The 16,834-nt window shown below is 42.0% G+C and overlaps 1 protein-coding gene across 1 annotated transcript in view; it reads right to left on the bottom strand.

The window, feature by feature from the left end:
• Positions 1-16,834, bottom strand: part of CACHD1 (cache domain containing 1) — a 141,463-nt gene that overhangs the window by 52,606 nt on the left and 72,023 nt on the right. The window contains exons 7-9 of the mRNA XM_036757767.1: positions 12,839-12,988; positions 2,049-2,282; positions 959-1,108 (exon numbers count right to left, since the gene is read on the bottom strand). Of these exons, the coding sequence (XP_036613662.1) occupies positions 959-1,108; positions 2,049-2,282; positions 12,839-12,988 (534 nt within the window). The remainder of the gene's footprint in view (positions 1-958; positions 1,109-2,048; positions 2,283-12,838; positions 12,989-16,834) is intronic.

Here is a 16,834-nt window from a genome sequence, read left to right on the forward strand (position 1 = left end):
CTTGTCCTGAGTGAATTAGAAAGGTGTTCTCTGAGGTTGGGGGTGGTTTGGATAGTCATCCATGGGTGTATTCATGGAAGACTTCCTGGACAAGGTGTTGAGAATTCAATGGTCTAAGAACAGGAGAGAGGGAGGAGAATGTGAGAAAAGGCAAAGGGAGGACTTGTGGCATCTTCTGGGAGCAGAAAAAATCTATTTTCACTGTAATACATGGAGGGAGGCAACGTGTACAGGGGGAATAACAGCAGCAGCAGCAATCTCCACAACCACAACACCCGTAACAAAGGCAATAACAACCACAAGCACCACAACAGCACCAGCGGGCAGTTGCAGCACTTCAAGGTTTGCCAAGGGCTTTTTAAATATGAGCTTGTGTGATCCTCCCAATGTCCTGGGAGGAAGGTTCTAAGTATCCCCAAAATAAGGTAAGAGGAGTGAGCATAGTACTCCGGATGTGGTCTGACCAGGGCCCTTAGCTCAGTGCTTGGCACACAGCTGGTACTTAATAATTCACTAATTGAATTTTATTCAGTTGAAATCAATTCAAACAGGCATTAAGTGCCCATGCTAAGTGCTGGGGGCACAAAGACAAAAATGCAACAAATGTTTGGGCCACCAAAAATGTCCATTTCCAGGGTGAGGAAATGCTATAGACAGAGAAGTCAATACAAAACTATTTCAAATTAAATAGAAAATAACTTTGGTCTTTGGGGGAAGAGCACAAACAACTGGAGGATGAGGTTATGGTAACTAAGCTGAGCTCTGAAGGAAGTGAGCAGTTCCAAAAATCAGTAGTGAGGAGAGAGGGTGTAGTAGACAGTGGGGACAATCTGGGTGAGGAGGGAGGGCACACTAGACAGATAGGATGATAGGTATGGGGAACACGGATAGTATAATGGGATTCATCCCTCCCTGGTTCTGGACACTAGGCCTGTCTTAATTAGATGGCTTTAATTACCTTTGTCATCGATGAGAAAAGTATAGGAAGCCAAAGAGTCTTGGTAATATGTCACATCTTCTAGGATATAAGCCAGGTTAACATCCACTCCTACAATCCCCAAGAGGAGGTTTCCAAAGTAACAGGGTTTGCTCACTGTCATTATCAAACCTGAAGGGGGAAAAGGGATTGAGGTGAGGACATGAGAGAGAAAGCATTAGCGATAAACTGTGGCCAGAGGCTGACAAAGGCTTCAATCAGCCATCCACAGGCTGCTTAAAACCAAAGCATCCCATGAGAGTCAAACCCCCTGACTGCCTCCTCTGTAGACACCACATAAAGCTATTGAGAATCCACTCCATAAACAGACTAGCAAGAGGACTCACCTCTATGATTCCAGACAACCCCATCCATGTGGATTCAGGCAGTTTAGACACTTGTCCAGCCCCTTTCCTGTCTCATACGATGGGGGGCTCACCAAAGCAGAGGGAAAGAAAGCCCAAAGTCCTGGGATGTGGGAGATCTTTCCAATCTCAAGTCCAGTTCTTATCTATTCTATGTTCCAGCCCCTAGTGACCCTCAGAGCCTTTCCTTCCTCACTAGTCTATGCTGGCTGGACAAAGCCCTTGTGTTTTCATTCTTGACTCCTCCCCCTCTCTTAGCCCCCCATGTCCAATCTTTTGTCAAGGTCAATTGGTTTAACTTTTTATTTAATCATCTCTTGTACATGCCCCATCCTCACCTTTAACACTGCCAACACCCTGGTACAGCCTTCACTGCCTCCTACCTAGACTACTGCAAACCATATGCTAATTGGTTTTCTGGCCACTAGTCTCAGCTCATTCTCCACTCTACTTTCCAAGTGATCTTCCTGAAGTACAGCTTTGACCATAGCACCCCCTACCCTGGCACTCTATAGCAATACCAATGAATCAGGTCCATTCTCTATCTCCCTTTTCATCCATGTAGCTTAGAAATTATTTGGTATGTTTGTTATTGGCACCATCATCATCAACATCTAAGGTGTTATAGGGGAAGCCATCAAGGAAGGATTGTTAGGAAAGATGACATCTGACCGACCCCTTTGCCTTGAGGTGTTCTCCAAACTCACCATCCCCCATTTCATCAGAGAAAGGGAGGCTAAAAACAGCCTCATCAATCATGCGATTAGGGAGGTTGGTATAGAAGCGGCCAACGGTGGTCTCCAGGTTACTCAGCTGATTCAGGACCATCATGCTCCCTTTAATGACAGGCAAGGCTGTCCGATCAGGCACACCATACTTCATGGAGTTTTGTTCAGCTAGATCTCTCAGGAAAGCCAGTTCTTTCAATCCAGTCACTCCATCTGAAAGAGAAATTCAAAGGACAAAAATGAAAACCAGCATTCCTCCTCCTCTCCCACCTGCATTTGATTCCCTGTGGCTTAGGAGTAATGAGGATCTTCTTGAGAAAAAACTGAATGGTGGCCTACTCCAAGAAGAATCAGACGCTGAAGGTCCAGTTGGGTCCCAAAACCCCACTAATAACTTCTCTCCTGAAGCAAGAGGCCAAAAGAGTAATCTTTCTATGTATAAAAGTAGTTTTGGGAGGCAGCTCAGTGCTGAGGATAGAGTCAGCTCAGCACAATCCCACTTCTGACTCTGATTACCTTGGATAAGTTGCTTGAGGGCAACTCGGTGGCAAGTGGATAGAGGGATAGAGTGCCAGGCCTGGAGTCCAGAGGAACTGAGTTCAAATCTGGCCTCAGACCCTTACTATCTGTGGGACCCTGGGCAAGTCACTTAACCCTCTTTGCCTCAGTTTCTTCATCTATAAAATGAGCTGGAGAAGGAAATGACAAACCATTCTAGCTTCTTTGCCAAGAAAACCCCAAATGAAGTCACAAAGAGTTGGATGGAACTAAAAAATGACTGGACATCTAAAGCTGCTTAAGCTCCTTGGGTAACAGTTTCTTTATCTGTAAAATGAAGGAGTTGGATTAGTTTGGTGGTTTTTACCCTTTTGGGTGTCTTGGAGCCTTCAGGCAGTATGGTCAAACCTATTGACCCCTTCTCAGAACCATATTTTTAAATACTGGAAGGAAATGCAAATTTTTCAGTTGGAGATTACTGAAAATAAAAATGTAACTTTTCCCCAATCAAGTTCAGGAATCTGTGGCCCCAGCCTTAAGAGCCCCAGGACAACATAGACTCTGAAGCCCCTTCATCTCTAAACCTATGAGCATCTGAGGATAATCTATGATCCTCAAATGGGAAAAAAATGGGGGAAAAATGAGGGAACAAAGGAGACCACAGGGGGCTTTTCAAGATGGAATTTTCACATGGATCAGGACATATTATTCTTTCAAGTTCAAGTCTGTGACTTGGCTTTTGTCACAAATGCCTATCCAATTCAGGCATGAAATAATTGCACTTGGGTTTTTGAAACCTTGTTCTTATTAAAAAACAATATTATGTTTACAAGAGTAGAGAAAGTTAAAAGCAGCTGAAAAGCAAGTGAGGAAAGTTAGAAGCAGCTGCACATGTGGCACGTGTAATGGGATGGAGTCAGGAGACTCCAGGTCCAGAGGCTTACTGGCTGGGGGCTTTGGGCAAGTGACCACTTCTCTGGGCCTCAGCCTCTTCATCTGTAAAAAGAGAATGACACTGCTTAGAAAATATGCTGATGGGGCTACGGTAAGAAGACCAGCCCAAGAACTTAAGGCGTTAGGGTGTTCTGAAAGTCCAAGTGTGGTTTTAAGCTATGGGAGCCGAAAACTCCAACTCCAGCACCTGTAGGTACTCTCTTTGTCACTCTGAGCTGCCCCACTCCCAAGAATCCCTTTGTGCAGACGGAGTAGTACTAAGAGGAATAGTGGTAATCATACTAATAGTAAGAGGGTAATGGTAGCAGCAGTAACAGCAGTGGTAATAATAGGAATGATAGTAGCAGCAGCAGTAGTAGTAGTAATCGTAGTTATAGTCGTGCTAGCAGCTGCATTAACAGCACTATTAGGGGTAATGGTAACAATCCTAATAACAGTAATAACAGAAGGGGACAATGCTTGTAATAAGGGAAGGGCAATGTCTTTCAGTGGAAACAGCTGGCCCTGCAGTTTGGAAGATCTGGGTTCAAGTCTTGCCTCTGAAACCTCCTTACTTCTCAGTGCTCCCAGGAGACTAAGATGCATGGTCTTGGAGCAAGTGCAAATCTGTGTCCATAAAGAGAAATTTGTACCAACTGAAGGTCCAGAGATAGTGCTTAAAATGCTGGAGTTCTGGGTTTGAATCCTGCCTTGGGCATTTCCAAATTATGTGATCATGGGCAAGTCATGTATTTACCTCGCAGTATGCCAGTTTGCTTCTCTGTACAATGGGGACACTATTATTTGCACTTCATTTAAAATATCGCATAAAGATGAGTGGCTATCATACTGTTCCCTTGAGCTAAACAATCCAAAGCGAGTTCCTTTCTGGAGAGGAGAGCACTAGAGTCTCTGAGGAGGAAGTAATTGCCAGTTCTCCAAGGAATGATAAAGTAGAGCCAGCGGTGCTGTCAGGTGATATATGATCCGGTACAAGTCAGAAGAAGACGAAACTAGTAGTGGTTGGTGAATCCCTGCTGAGGAGTACAGGAGCAGCTCTTTGCTGACCTGATTACAACCAGAGAGAGACAGAGAGAGAGAGAGAATCTGGTGTCTTCCTGTTCTTTCTGTGGTGTCTGACACAGACAGAGAGAGAGAACTCCCCAAGACTTGTCGAAAAGGAAGACGACGGCTGAATTCTGGTCATCCATGTGAACACATAAGAGGCTGCAAGAAGGAACCCAGAAAATGTTACCAAAGATTATGAAGTCTTTGGAAAGAAATTGGAAACTGTAGGGGCACAAATATTGGCATGACAGCGGCAGTAAAGTTGTAAAAGCAGAAGCCATGAAAATCGCGGTAGTAACAGCAGCAGTAACATAGTAATAATAGCAGTAATATACTAGTAGTGATAGTAACAGGAGTGATCATAACAGGGATAGTAGAAGTTGTGACAGTAGGAAAGAGCTCCCAGCCAGTAAGGAGGCCAGTAGCTGCCCCCCAAAGGCAAGGGATACGAAAGAGGAAAGCTGATTTAAGAAGCAAAGAGCTCATTAACGAGCTGGTGCTTGAGAAGCAGCTTTAGATTGTTCAACTTCTGTTATATATAAGAATGACCGGATCCTGGACAGGCATGATGTACTGCTAAACAACAATGTATTTTGTCCAGTGTCTTCTGTAAGGGGGCATCTGACTTAGGTAACAGTATATTTATCTGATGTCTTTTGGTAACAGTGTATTTGTTATCTTTTTGGTAACTGTGTATTTGTCTGGTGTCTTTTGGTAACAGTGTATTTGTTATCTTTTTGGTAACTGTGTATTTGTCTGGTGTCTTTTGGTAACAGTGTATTTGTTTTCTTTTTGGTAACTGTACATTTGTCTGGTGCCTTTTGGTAACTGTATTTGTCATCTTTTTGGTAACTGTGTATTTGTCTGGTGTCTTTTGGTAACAGTGTATTTGTTTTCTTTTTGGTAACTGTGTATTTGTCTGGTGTCTTTGGTAACAGTGTATTTGTCTGGTAGATAACTGTGTATTTGTCTTGTCTGAATCTAATCAAAAGGCCTTAAATGGAAAGGAAAAAAATGGGAAGAAAAACTGCAGATGTATATCCATCAAGTAAGACACCATAGAAGGGAGTTACAATGTAGGAAGAATGATGGTTAAGATATGCAGGAGTTCCCAAGAGACATGATCTAAGAGAGGATCCAGTAGTAGAACCTATGGTCTCAAATGTTAATAACAAAAACACAAAGTATAGAAAACAAGCAAGATGAATATGAGGCTTTAATGCAAGGAGGCAATTTTGACTTTACGTAAGCACCACTAGACTTGGTGGGATGAAAACCACCTATCATTGGAATACAGTTCTAGAGGGTGTATATATTTTTTTCAAGTGAAATGGGATAAGAAAGGGAAGAGAGAAGTAATGTCATATACTAAGAAGATATTCTCATGTGAACAAACCCAGGATAAGGAACACACATGTGTAGATCACTGAAGGAAGAATATAAGTGATTCTGTCTTCAGTGTATACTATAGACCATTTGGATAGGAAAGGTGAGGAGCTCGGGACACAGATCATAAGCCTGATCTGCACAGAGGCAGCAACAAGCAGTTATATTATCCAATGTCTATGAGAGCCCTGTCATCACCAAAAGCAGAATTGGTACTGGTTTTAACACTGGCCCTAAAGATGCCATCCTTCAAAAGGTGGAGGAATCAACAAAGAAACATTCTATTAGGTATCTAATTCCTCATCAACAGGGAAGAACTAGGTACTAACCTGAAAATGAAGGGAATCTTAGGAAGCAGTGTGTGCTTCACCTTACATTTTTAAATTTTATTTCATCTATATGAAGATCTGCCTTCTCTCCCTCTCACTCCCCACTCCCCACTGAGAAAGCAAGAAAAGTCAAGTCAACAAGTATTTATTAAACTAAGTACCCACTGTGTGCCAGACCCTTGCTAAGCACTGGAGATACAAATACAAACAAAGACAGGAGCAAGAAAAACAAAACCACTTTTAGAAATATGTATAGTCAAAGCAATCCCTAGACTTCTAACAGTATGTCAGTTTGGGGGAAACACATTTGAAAGGCTTCAGAGGACAGAGAGGTAGTATTCCACGAACAGAGAAGTCAGCCCAATGAAATTTGGAAGATACCAAAGGAAACAAGAACAAAGAAGGAAAAGGGAGGTTCTCTCAAAACACTGACATGAACACGCAGGGAACTCAGGAACCAAATGTCAAGGCCACTGGAGAAAAATTCAGCTGATGTGCTCTCCCTCCCTTCACTGTAGATGTAGAAGGCAATGAGGAAGGAAAAGTATATATACAGTCAGACAGAAGCAAACTGTGGGTTAGTTTTACTGAACTGCACCCCTCCCCCTTTCCTTTCTAGTGGTTGTTATAAGGCTTGTTTAGAAGTGGTGGAAGATGGGGTGTCTCAAAGGACTTAGTGCAGTGTCCTGCTTTAATAGCTTAACAATATGCTCAAATGGCACCAAACCTTTTAATACATTCTTTAAATTCTAAAATGAATAAGTTAAAGCAAGTGACAGTAATAAAAGTAAGATAAACTATCTAAAAAGCCTGCAGAGAAAACTGGTAATAGGTCAAATCCACACTCTCACTCATCTCGTAATTCAATCAATTGTTGAGTCTGTTCACTTCTGGCTTAGCAAACACCTCTTTTATGTTCCCTTTATGCCACTCCTGTGGCCACCATCCAGTTTTAGCCCCTGATCCCCTCATGCCTGGACCTCCACAAAGCCGCTGGGGGTGGGGTTGTCTGCCTGCCTTGGTCTCTCCCTCCTCCAGTTCATTCTCTACTCAGTAGCCAAAGTGATTTCCTTAAAGTGCAGGTCTGACCATGTTGCTCCCGTGTCAACAATAAACCCCTACTACCTCCAGGATCAAGTTTTAGACCCCTCTCTTTGCCTTTCAAAGCTCAGCCACACATGGCTCCTTCTTACCTTTTTAAGGATTTTCCCACCTTACTTTCTTCCATGTATTCTATGATCTAGTCATACTAGCCTAGTTGCTATTCTACTTCCCACCCCCAAGCCTTTGCACTGACTGTCAGCCATGTCAGGAATATACTCCATCCTCACCTCTGTCTCTTGGGATGTCTGGTTTCCCTTAAGGCTTAAGGACCACCTTCTACCTGAAGCTAATCCTGATCTCTCCCCCAGTGGCTAGTCTCCTTCCTCTCTCTGAATGCAGCATCATGCATATATTCTGTAAATACTATTATCTATGAATGTCATAGATGCACATCAATCCTTGTCGATATATGTGCTGTCTCTCTCATTAGAATGTAAGCTCCCTGTTTTACTTCTAACTCTGTATCCCCAGCACCTACCACCATGGTTAGTGCATAGCAGATGTTTAATGAATTCTTCTTGATTGATGGCATGGTACCCTAAGATTAGGTTTTGCTGAGTTGAAACTCAGAGGGAGGTGAGACTAAGGACTGAAAAAGGGAGGGGGGGTACTGCTTGGTGTGTAGAGGGGGCAATAGAGAAACCACACTACTCACAGCTTATTTTAATTCTGTTGTGTCTGCCAAGGAAACATCAACACACCCAAGACAAGTAAGAGGAGAGTCAGAGACCATTTAACTGCCTTTGATGAATTCAGGTCAGCAGGTATGAATGAACTGTAGCTTCAGTTATTGAAAGAACAGGCCCATCAGATTGTTGAGTCACAATCATCACTGTTTGAATGGAAGATTCTTCTATATTCCAGAGAATCAGCTAACGTACATTTATTTATTTGTTTGTTTGTTTATTTATTTGCTCATTCATTCATTCATTTATTAGTTTTCGACACTCACTTCTATCAGATTTTCAGTTCCACTTTTTTTCTCCCTCCCTCCCCTCTCTCCGCCTTAAGATGGCAAGCAATCTGATATAGGCTATACATGTACAATCATTTGAAACATATTTCCACATTAGTCACATTGTAAAAGAAGAATCAAAACAAAAGAGAAAACCCACAAAAAAGAAAAAAATAGTGAAAATAGTGTGCTTTTATCTGCATTCAGACTTCATAGTTCTTTGGATGGATAGCATTTTCCACCATGAGTTAGAGAATCATCTATAATGAAAAAAATTCTATACAGTCAGACTGGAGATGAGTACATTTTATCCTAAATTTTTTTAGATACACAGGCAATGGGGCGTAGAAATTTATCTTGCCCTACAAGAAAGGAAGGGAAAAGGGGATGAGAGGGGAGGGGGGTGATAGAGGGGAGGGCTGACTGGGGAACAGGGCAACCAGAATATAAGCCATCTTGGAGTGGGGGGAGGGTAGAAATGGGGAGAAAATTTGTAATTCAAAATGTTGTGAAAATCAATGCTGAAAACCAAATATGTTAAATAAATAAATTTCATTTAAAAAAAAAGGGGGGGGGCGGGGAAGAAGAGAGCAGCATCTATACACTTTAGGCAGTAAGTTTGATTTCAATTTCTGGTAAAATTCTAGAGTGTATTGTTAAAGAGATGCTTGGTGAATATCTAAAAGAAACTGTGATTCCAGAGAGCCAGGGTAATTTATTCAACAACAGGTCATTTGACAGGCTCACTGTATTTCTTTTCTTTTCTTTTTCTTCTTGATAGGGAAAAGGATAGGAACTGGACCTGTGATTTTATGAGTATAGGCAACTCCCACATGGAGAAACTCCCTCCATTAATGCAGAGGAGTGTCTGCTCTGTGACTTACCCTCTTGGAGAGTTGGCTAAAGCCCTGGGAGATTAGGTGACTTGATAGGGTCCCATGACCCTATCAGGATGAGTCATGGGATGGAATTAGAACCTCTGTCTTTTCTTGTCTCTTCTTTTCTTTTTCTTTCTTCTTCTCATTTTTAAAATTAATTTTATTTTTAATTTATGGAATAAAACAAGTATTTCTATAACATAGTACAATAAAAAATATGATTGCATATGAAACTGCAAGTCTATTATGTACAACTTGCTATTCCTTTCAAATATACAACAAAATTATCACATAAGTTTCATCCCTTCTCTACCATCTTCGAGATGGTGTATCATCTTTCCTTCCTTCTCACTCCCTTCTCTCTCAATTGAGATATTGACTGAATTCTGTATGTATAGTTTACTCAGATTTCTAACAAAAAATTGGTAAAACCTCTTATGCTAGTTTTACAGAAAAGATGGAGAGATGTGAGCTGGTCAATAGTACAATTAGATGGATTTGTAGTTAGGTGAAAGACAAGGAGTCATGATGGTATAATGTCCACGTAGAAGGAGGTCTCCAGTGGAGCGCTTCAGGGATTGGTACTTGGTTCTGTTGTATAACGTTTGATCAATTTCTGAAGGTTGGAGTGAACAATGGGTCAATCACCAAATATCTGTTGAGTGATACCTGCATGTGGGGCATGGGCATGCAGACAGCTTCCTTATCAATGACATGAAGGTGAGATGACAGTTAATATCTTCCATGGAAAAATCAAGATTCCAAAAAAATCTGGTAGGCTTAAGCATTGGGATGTATTGAATAATATGACATTTAATAGGGGTGTGTGTGTGTGTGTATACATACATACATATATACATACATACACACATACATATATGTATTCTTATACATGGATTAAAAATGTAATCAATTTTATAAGTTCAAGATAGGGGAGGCCTAGTTAGACACCAATTTGTCTAAAAGAGAGTGGGGTTTTTTTTGGTGAACTGTCAGCTCAGTATGAGTCAGAAGCATAACATGGCTGCCCCAGAACTCCGTGGATCTTGGGCTACATTAAGAGAGATACAGCTGCTAGGCTTTAGGAGTCAATAGTGCCCCTGTACCCCAATCAGGCCCCATCTGGTACCGTGTTCACTTCCTAACACTACAGTGAAAGAAGCTAGTGTATATCCAGAGGAAGGCAATCAGCATTGGGAAAGCCTCTGAGGCCACAGCAGGAGGAGGTGGAGGAATTGGGGCTCTTTAGCCTGGGGAAGAGATGACTGGGATGCAGGGAGAGGAACAGGAGGCCTTTAAGTATCTTAAAGTCCATCATGAACAACTGGGGTTCTGCTTCTCCTGTTTGACCTCAGAGGGCAGAAAAAAAATGAACAAAAGAAGAAAGAGGCCTGATATAATGGGTCCCCCCTCACTGGAGGCCTTTGAGTAAAGGAGGAATAGCCATTTGTTGGGAATGTAGTAGAGAGGATTCCTTTTCAAGTGTGGGTTGTACTTAAATGCCTGAGAGATCTCTTCCCACTCCATGATTCTATATCATCACCACCATTATTATCATTTCCAGACCTGGGAATACCTTAGTGTAGGGAGCTCCTGTTGTGAAAACTCCTATCAAGGCAGACTGGAAACTAAGTTATCATATCTTCTATATTATTATTATTATAGAAGCTTTCATTTTCATTTCTTTTCCCCATTGCTTTAATTTTAAAAAATCTACAGTAATTAAACAGAAAATATATACAGTATTGCCTTGAGGAATGACCAGAAACTGCTTCTTTTGGGACATTCCAATGAAAAATGATTTTTCCCCCTTGGCACAGGGAGGAGAATACTGAATGTGATTTATGCGGCATGTGTCTTTTAAGTTTACAGGGTTTTTAGAACTCTGGGAAGGATTTAGGTATACTGAGCCTCATTGTTCTGCAAACATCTGCAATCTATAGTACAGAACGAAATTTAATAAAGTTTCTTTCTTATTTTTTTTTAAAGTTTGCTATTGTTGGAACATGGTCAAAGCATTAGGAACTGTTCACATACGGTACCACTGTAAACATATTCAAATTACTGGAGTCACTAGTGAGATTTGACAAATGATTTTAAACAAAGATTTTGCCTAATCTCCTTAATGATTTCAATGGCAAGTGAGAAACTGGCAGTGGATTTATTTGGGTTTTTTGGATAGACATTCTACAGAGACAGACTAGTATAAGGGAAAGAATTCTGGTCATGGAATCAAGAGAAATCAGGGTTTAAATTCCACCTCTGACACTTACTTGTTGTGTGGTTTCAGGTAAATTCTTTTGCATTATAGACCCTCAGTGTTCTCATCTGTAAACTGGGAGTGATATCCTGTGGTACCTAGCTCACAGGGTTACTATGGGGATCAACCACTATAATGGATATAAGGTACTTTACAAATCTCAAAGCTTTTTATTAATGTCAGGTATCATTATAACTTCTTAAGGCTAATCCTATAATGCTTAAGACTCCACTAAGACTTTTGGAATACCCTGCTTAGAAGTTGTATGCAGAAGTTTATGGACAAAGATGCCAAGATGCAATACAGAAGCTAAATCTCCCTTTTTATTTCTTTCATCAACTAATAAGGGATTTGGCCCTGTGGCTCACGTTGGTAAAGTTATGATCTCATCAGCATGGGAATTCCAACTGATAGAAGGACCTGGGAACAACTTGCCTAGGATGAGAAGGCATCACTCCTACTCAGAGAGTCCATCCAAAGGCCCAGGGGGAGGCCTTCTTCTCAGTCTCTCAGTACTGAATGGATGCCAATGGAAAAAGCAGGCAATGCCTTTTAGCTCTGCCTCACTTAAATCCAATTTGTGCACATGTCAAGACATCAACCTTGTGAAGCCATTGGTCTTCCTCAAGAATGAAGGATGAACAAAAGCAATGTTGTTCTAGTATGATGGAGCTTGTTATATGTATGGGGGAAAGAGAGCTCTGAGATGGATGATGGAAGAAAAGTAAGCAGGGTAGAATAGAGACAGGACATGACAGGAGAGACCAAAGCATTCAATGGTGAAGAGTACCGATCTGACCCAAAGTACTACAGGAAATAAATGATGATTTCCATGTCCAAATTTAGAGCTGGAATGGGCAATAGAGAATATCCAGTCAACTCTCTCATTTTACATATGAGGTAAGAGATGCTTAGACAGGGTCAGTGAGGTGTCAGGTCACACAGGCAACAACATGTAATGGCACAATCCAATTCCTGGTCTTCTAATTCCAAATCGGTCTTCCCTCTCGCCCCCAATAATACGGTGAATGTGTACATGGCAGGATTTAGTAGGCAAAAGGAGAATTCTGGTAGCAACATCCAATCAATCATCAAGATCAATGAATCCATCATTAGTAGGTGCTTTATTAAGCACATACTAAGTGCCAGGCACTGTGCTAGGCTCTAGGGATGCATATTTGAAGAACATGTGGGCAGGCAACATCATGGACAATTGTAAAATGGGAGGGGATTTTTTTGGGTGAAGAACTCACTTGGTTTCCTTCAAAGGCAGCCAGATAAGCACAGTCCTGGCTCAGCTCTAAAAGTGGGTCAGAACTTTCATCTAAAGAGGGAAAACTCTGGACAATGTCACATACCGTTCATGAGGGCATAGGTGAGGATCATGACTGAGTTGTTAAGAAAGCTGTTTTCCTCGTTGATGACACAAAGTGTTGCCTTTTTGTCTTCTTCCGAGGACTCCTTTGATGTAATTCCCGCTGACAGGTAAATGATGACCATGTCTGTGTCTAAACAAAGACATACAAATCAGATGTCACATTTCCATTCACTTAAGAGCCTGTCACTCAAACCTCCCTCTGGTAGAGAACTAGATTCAGAGTCAGGAAGGGTTAGATTCAAATTCTACATCAATCAGATACTTTCTGTGGCAAATCATGTGCCACAGTTTCCTGTGTGCTTCAGTTTCCTCAAAGTGGAAAAAACAGTGGACTTGGGGTCAGCTGACCTGGATTCAAATCTCACCTCTGCCACATACTCCCTGTGTGACCTTGGATAAGTCACCTTACCTCCACAGGTCTCAGTTGCCTCATCTGTAAAATGAGGGGGTTGAACTCAATGGTTTATGATCTCCTTTCCAGCTCAAGATTGATAATATTATGAACTATTATCCTATCATTTGTTATTTCCATACTTATGCAATCATGGTATTCAAGAGTTGGAAAGGACCTTGTTTGTTAGCCATCTAGCTCAACCATAAAGGAATCCCCACTACTACATATCTGGTGAATAGTCATTCAGTTTCTGCTTGAAGACCTCCAAGAAAACCACCACTTGATAAAGCAGTCCATTTACTGTTGGTCAGCTCCAATTATTTGGAAGTTTTTTTTTTTTTTCCTGATACTAAGCCTAAATCTGCCTCTTGAGAACTTCCACCCATTACCTTTGGATCTTTGCTCTGAAGGCCAAAACAAAAAATTCTAATCCTGTTCCCACTGGATAGCTCTTTATACATGTGAAAAGAGCCTTCACTTCCTCCCTCCCTCAGTCTTCTCTTTTCCAGAATAAATATTTCCCATTCCTTTAATGACCTTTATGAAAATTTCTTATACATTGACCCCATCTTCCTTTTTGGTCTAATGGTCCTCACACATGGATCTTCAGGGAATGCTTTAAATAAGTGAATTTTCCAGTTAGCCAAAGCTGACTTTTGGGGCACACTGCTTCACTACATTTAGACTAGTTTTAATGAAGTCTTTCTAAAATGCATCCCATGCTTCCCTGCCTTCTTCAACAGATTTCAACATAATTTAAAATTTTCTCAGTGACTTAGGGTCATTAAAATTACTGATTAAATGAAGAAGACATATTTAGATGAAAAAAGGAGCAAAAAACCCCACCAGATTCCAGACTGATCTAGAGGGAACTTTCTAATATTTAGAGCTATCCTAAGTGAAATGATATATGTGACTTAGGAGTCAATGAGTTCTCTTTCACTAGAGGTCTGCAGGCATGCTGCCATGTCAGGATGCCTTGCTTTGGATTTTGTTCAGGTCCAGGTTGCACTGGTTGGCCTTTGAGGTTCCTTCCAGCTCTGATGATGATCACTTAGTGTTATGTTTCAGACAGGATCATTGGAGGGTTAAAGGCTCCACTGAATACTTCCAACTAGGATGTTGGGCTCTGATTGCTTAATAGCTAATAGAATTTGTGCTATTGTAAATAGTTCTCTTTATTCCTTCACTAACAGGCTGCCAACTATTAGAGGCAACAGAGTGGAGTCAAGAGAACTCTGGTTTTCACTTCTAAAGACATGATTTTGAAACACAGCTCCAGCACTTGCTAGTTCTGTGATTCTGGTCAGGCCACTCAGTTCTTCTGTGTCTCAGTTCCCTCCTTGATGGAAACCTGTATGGACCTCTCCATCATGGTCAGGAACCTCATCATCCTGCAAGACTACTTAAGCCCTGGAACTCAGCTCATCAGCACCCTCTTGCCCCTGAGGCTCTCCTTTTGATTGGAGAGGCTGGGGATGGAGAGCACTTCCTCAAACCTCCATTTAAGGAGGGCACTCAGGCTAGCCATCTCTTCATTCTCCATCTAGCTGCACTCCTCTGCACTTGACCATCAGGCTTCCATGCTGGGGACCTCTCCTTCCACCTTTAAGCTTCCTTCTATGTGTTATCTTTCCCCATTAGATAATAAACTCCTTGAATGTAAAGGATTGTCTTTCTTCTCTTTTTTATCCCTAACATTTAGCACAGAAGTAGGAGCTTAATAAATGTTTATCAACTGCCTGACATCCCTGTTCCTCAGTTTCTTCCTAGAAGGAAACCACTCTCTGTCCCAGTTTCTTTCTAGCTTCTCTGCCAAGTATAACCAAATGAGTTTAGAGATTGTGTCTGCTTCCTGACCTCTGAGCTCGCTTTCTCATGTTCTTCCTGTTACTGAAGCAGTTCAGGCCTCCCTTCCTCCTGCTAAGCTTACCTTAACAAGGCTGAAGAATCCCCTGGGATGATTCTTATTTGGAAAATTCCACATTTTTTGAGCTCACCTGCTTTTTTTTTAAAGCCTACTCAATTATTGGTTTCAATTGGTCTTCAGTGTTGTGAAGATATTTTGATGAGGGACAGCCAAACCAACCTATTGTTTGACATATACACTCTCCTTTGACCTTCATAGGAACAGCAAAGCAGGTGAAGACTACCTGCCCATGGTCACAGAGCTAGTGAGAATATAAAGCAAGATTCACACCCAGGTCTTTTAAAATGAATTCAATGCCTCATCCATTAAGACATGTGGTCACTTTGTCAGATTTGGTGCAAGGAAATCTTTAAACACAAAAGGTTTCTGCCTTTTCATTCCTCCTGAAATTTTCTGGCTGAGGAATAGTTAAAACAAATTCTGAAATGTGATTAATCCCCTCATGCACACCAACTTTGATCCCAGGGAGACCACATGAAGCTTTGTTGTAGCAAGAGGATCTTTACCATCTCTTGGAGATTAATAGGTGCATCCTTCTATAGCCAGAAAGGACCTTAAAGACCAAACTCTTTGTCTTAGAGGTGAGGAAGCTGAGGTTCAGAGAGGGGGAGTGACCTGTCCAAGATCCTGCAGGCTGCAGTAGAAATCTGACCCTGGATTAAAATCCAAGACCTCTGCCTCTAATCCAGTGTTCTCACTGTTGGACCACAGCATCTCTGTCTCTGATGGGGAACCAGCCCCGCAGGCTTTGGAAGGGGCATCTCCCTCTCCAACAGGATGGACTTTTGCCACATTCCAACTTGACCGAATGAGCCCTGCCAAGGTGCTAATATGAGAACCTCAGGAATGCAGAGAACACTTTAAGCTGGTGCTATGGTGAGCCCATGAGCAAAGCAGGAGAAAAGGCCCCAGTGGGAGATGGGCATCCCATTAGGACACAGCCCTTCATTTGGGGCCTGTTGATGGCACCGCAGATGCTGACATCAGATGAAGGACTCAGGCTCCTCTGCAGAGATTTCCTAGTGATGAGGAAAAGCCTCCAGGGAACAGGTCTGGGTTTAGAAAGCGAGCTGTTCCCCTCCCTCCTTCCACCCCCCTCATAGCAAGAGTCCTGCACCAAGCTGAAATGAAACCCAGAGATCTGGTCACCAGCCAAGCACATTTATTTTTTTCAGGGCATTTCCCAGATTCATAAAGAATAAGGAGCATGTATGCTCTGCAACTATTGACTATGAGCCAGCTGGGTGGTGCAGTGGGCAGTGCTCTGGGCCTGGAGTCAGGAAGAGCTGAGCTCCAATTCTGCCTCATACACTTACTAGCTGTGTGACCCTGGACAAGTCACTTAACCCCCTTTACCTCAGTTTCCTCATCTGCAAAATGAGCCAGGGAAAAAAATGGCAAATCACTCCAGTATCTCTGCCAAGAAAACCCTAAATGGGTCACAAAGAGTCAGACATGACTGAAATGATTGAATAACAGCAGCAACAGCCACAGAGGAGGGTGGAGAGAGGGGGAAAAGGAAGAAAAATGGGGTAGAGAGGGAGTGCATGTGCACAGGAGAGAAAAGTGCCAGGTCATCAAGGTCCGTCTATTGAGCCTGAGGAATAAGGCCAGTCTGCAGGATGCTTGGGGTACTCTCTGTCCAAACGATT

This window comes from Trichosurus vulpecula, chromosome 4 (assembly GCF_011100635.1).
Source record: "Trichosurus vulpecula isolate mTriVul1 chromosome 4, mTriVul1.pri, whole genome shotgun sequence".
Lineage (NCBI taxonomy): Eukaryota > Metazoa > Chordata > Mammalia > Diprotodontia > Phalangeridae > Trichosurus > Trichosurus vulpecula.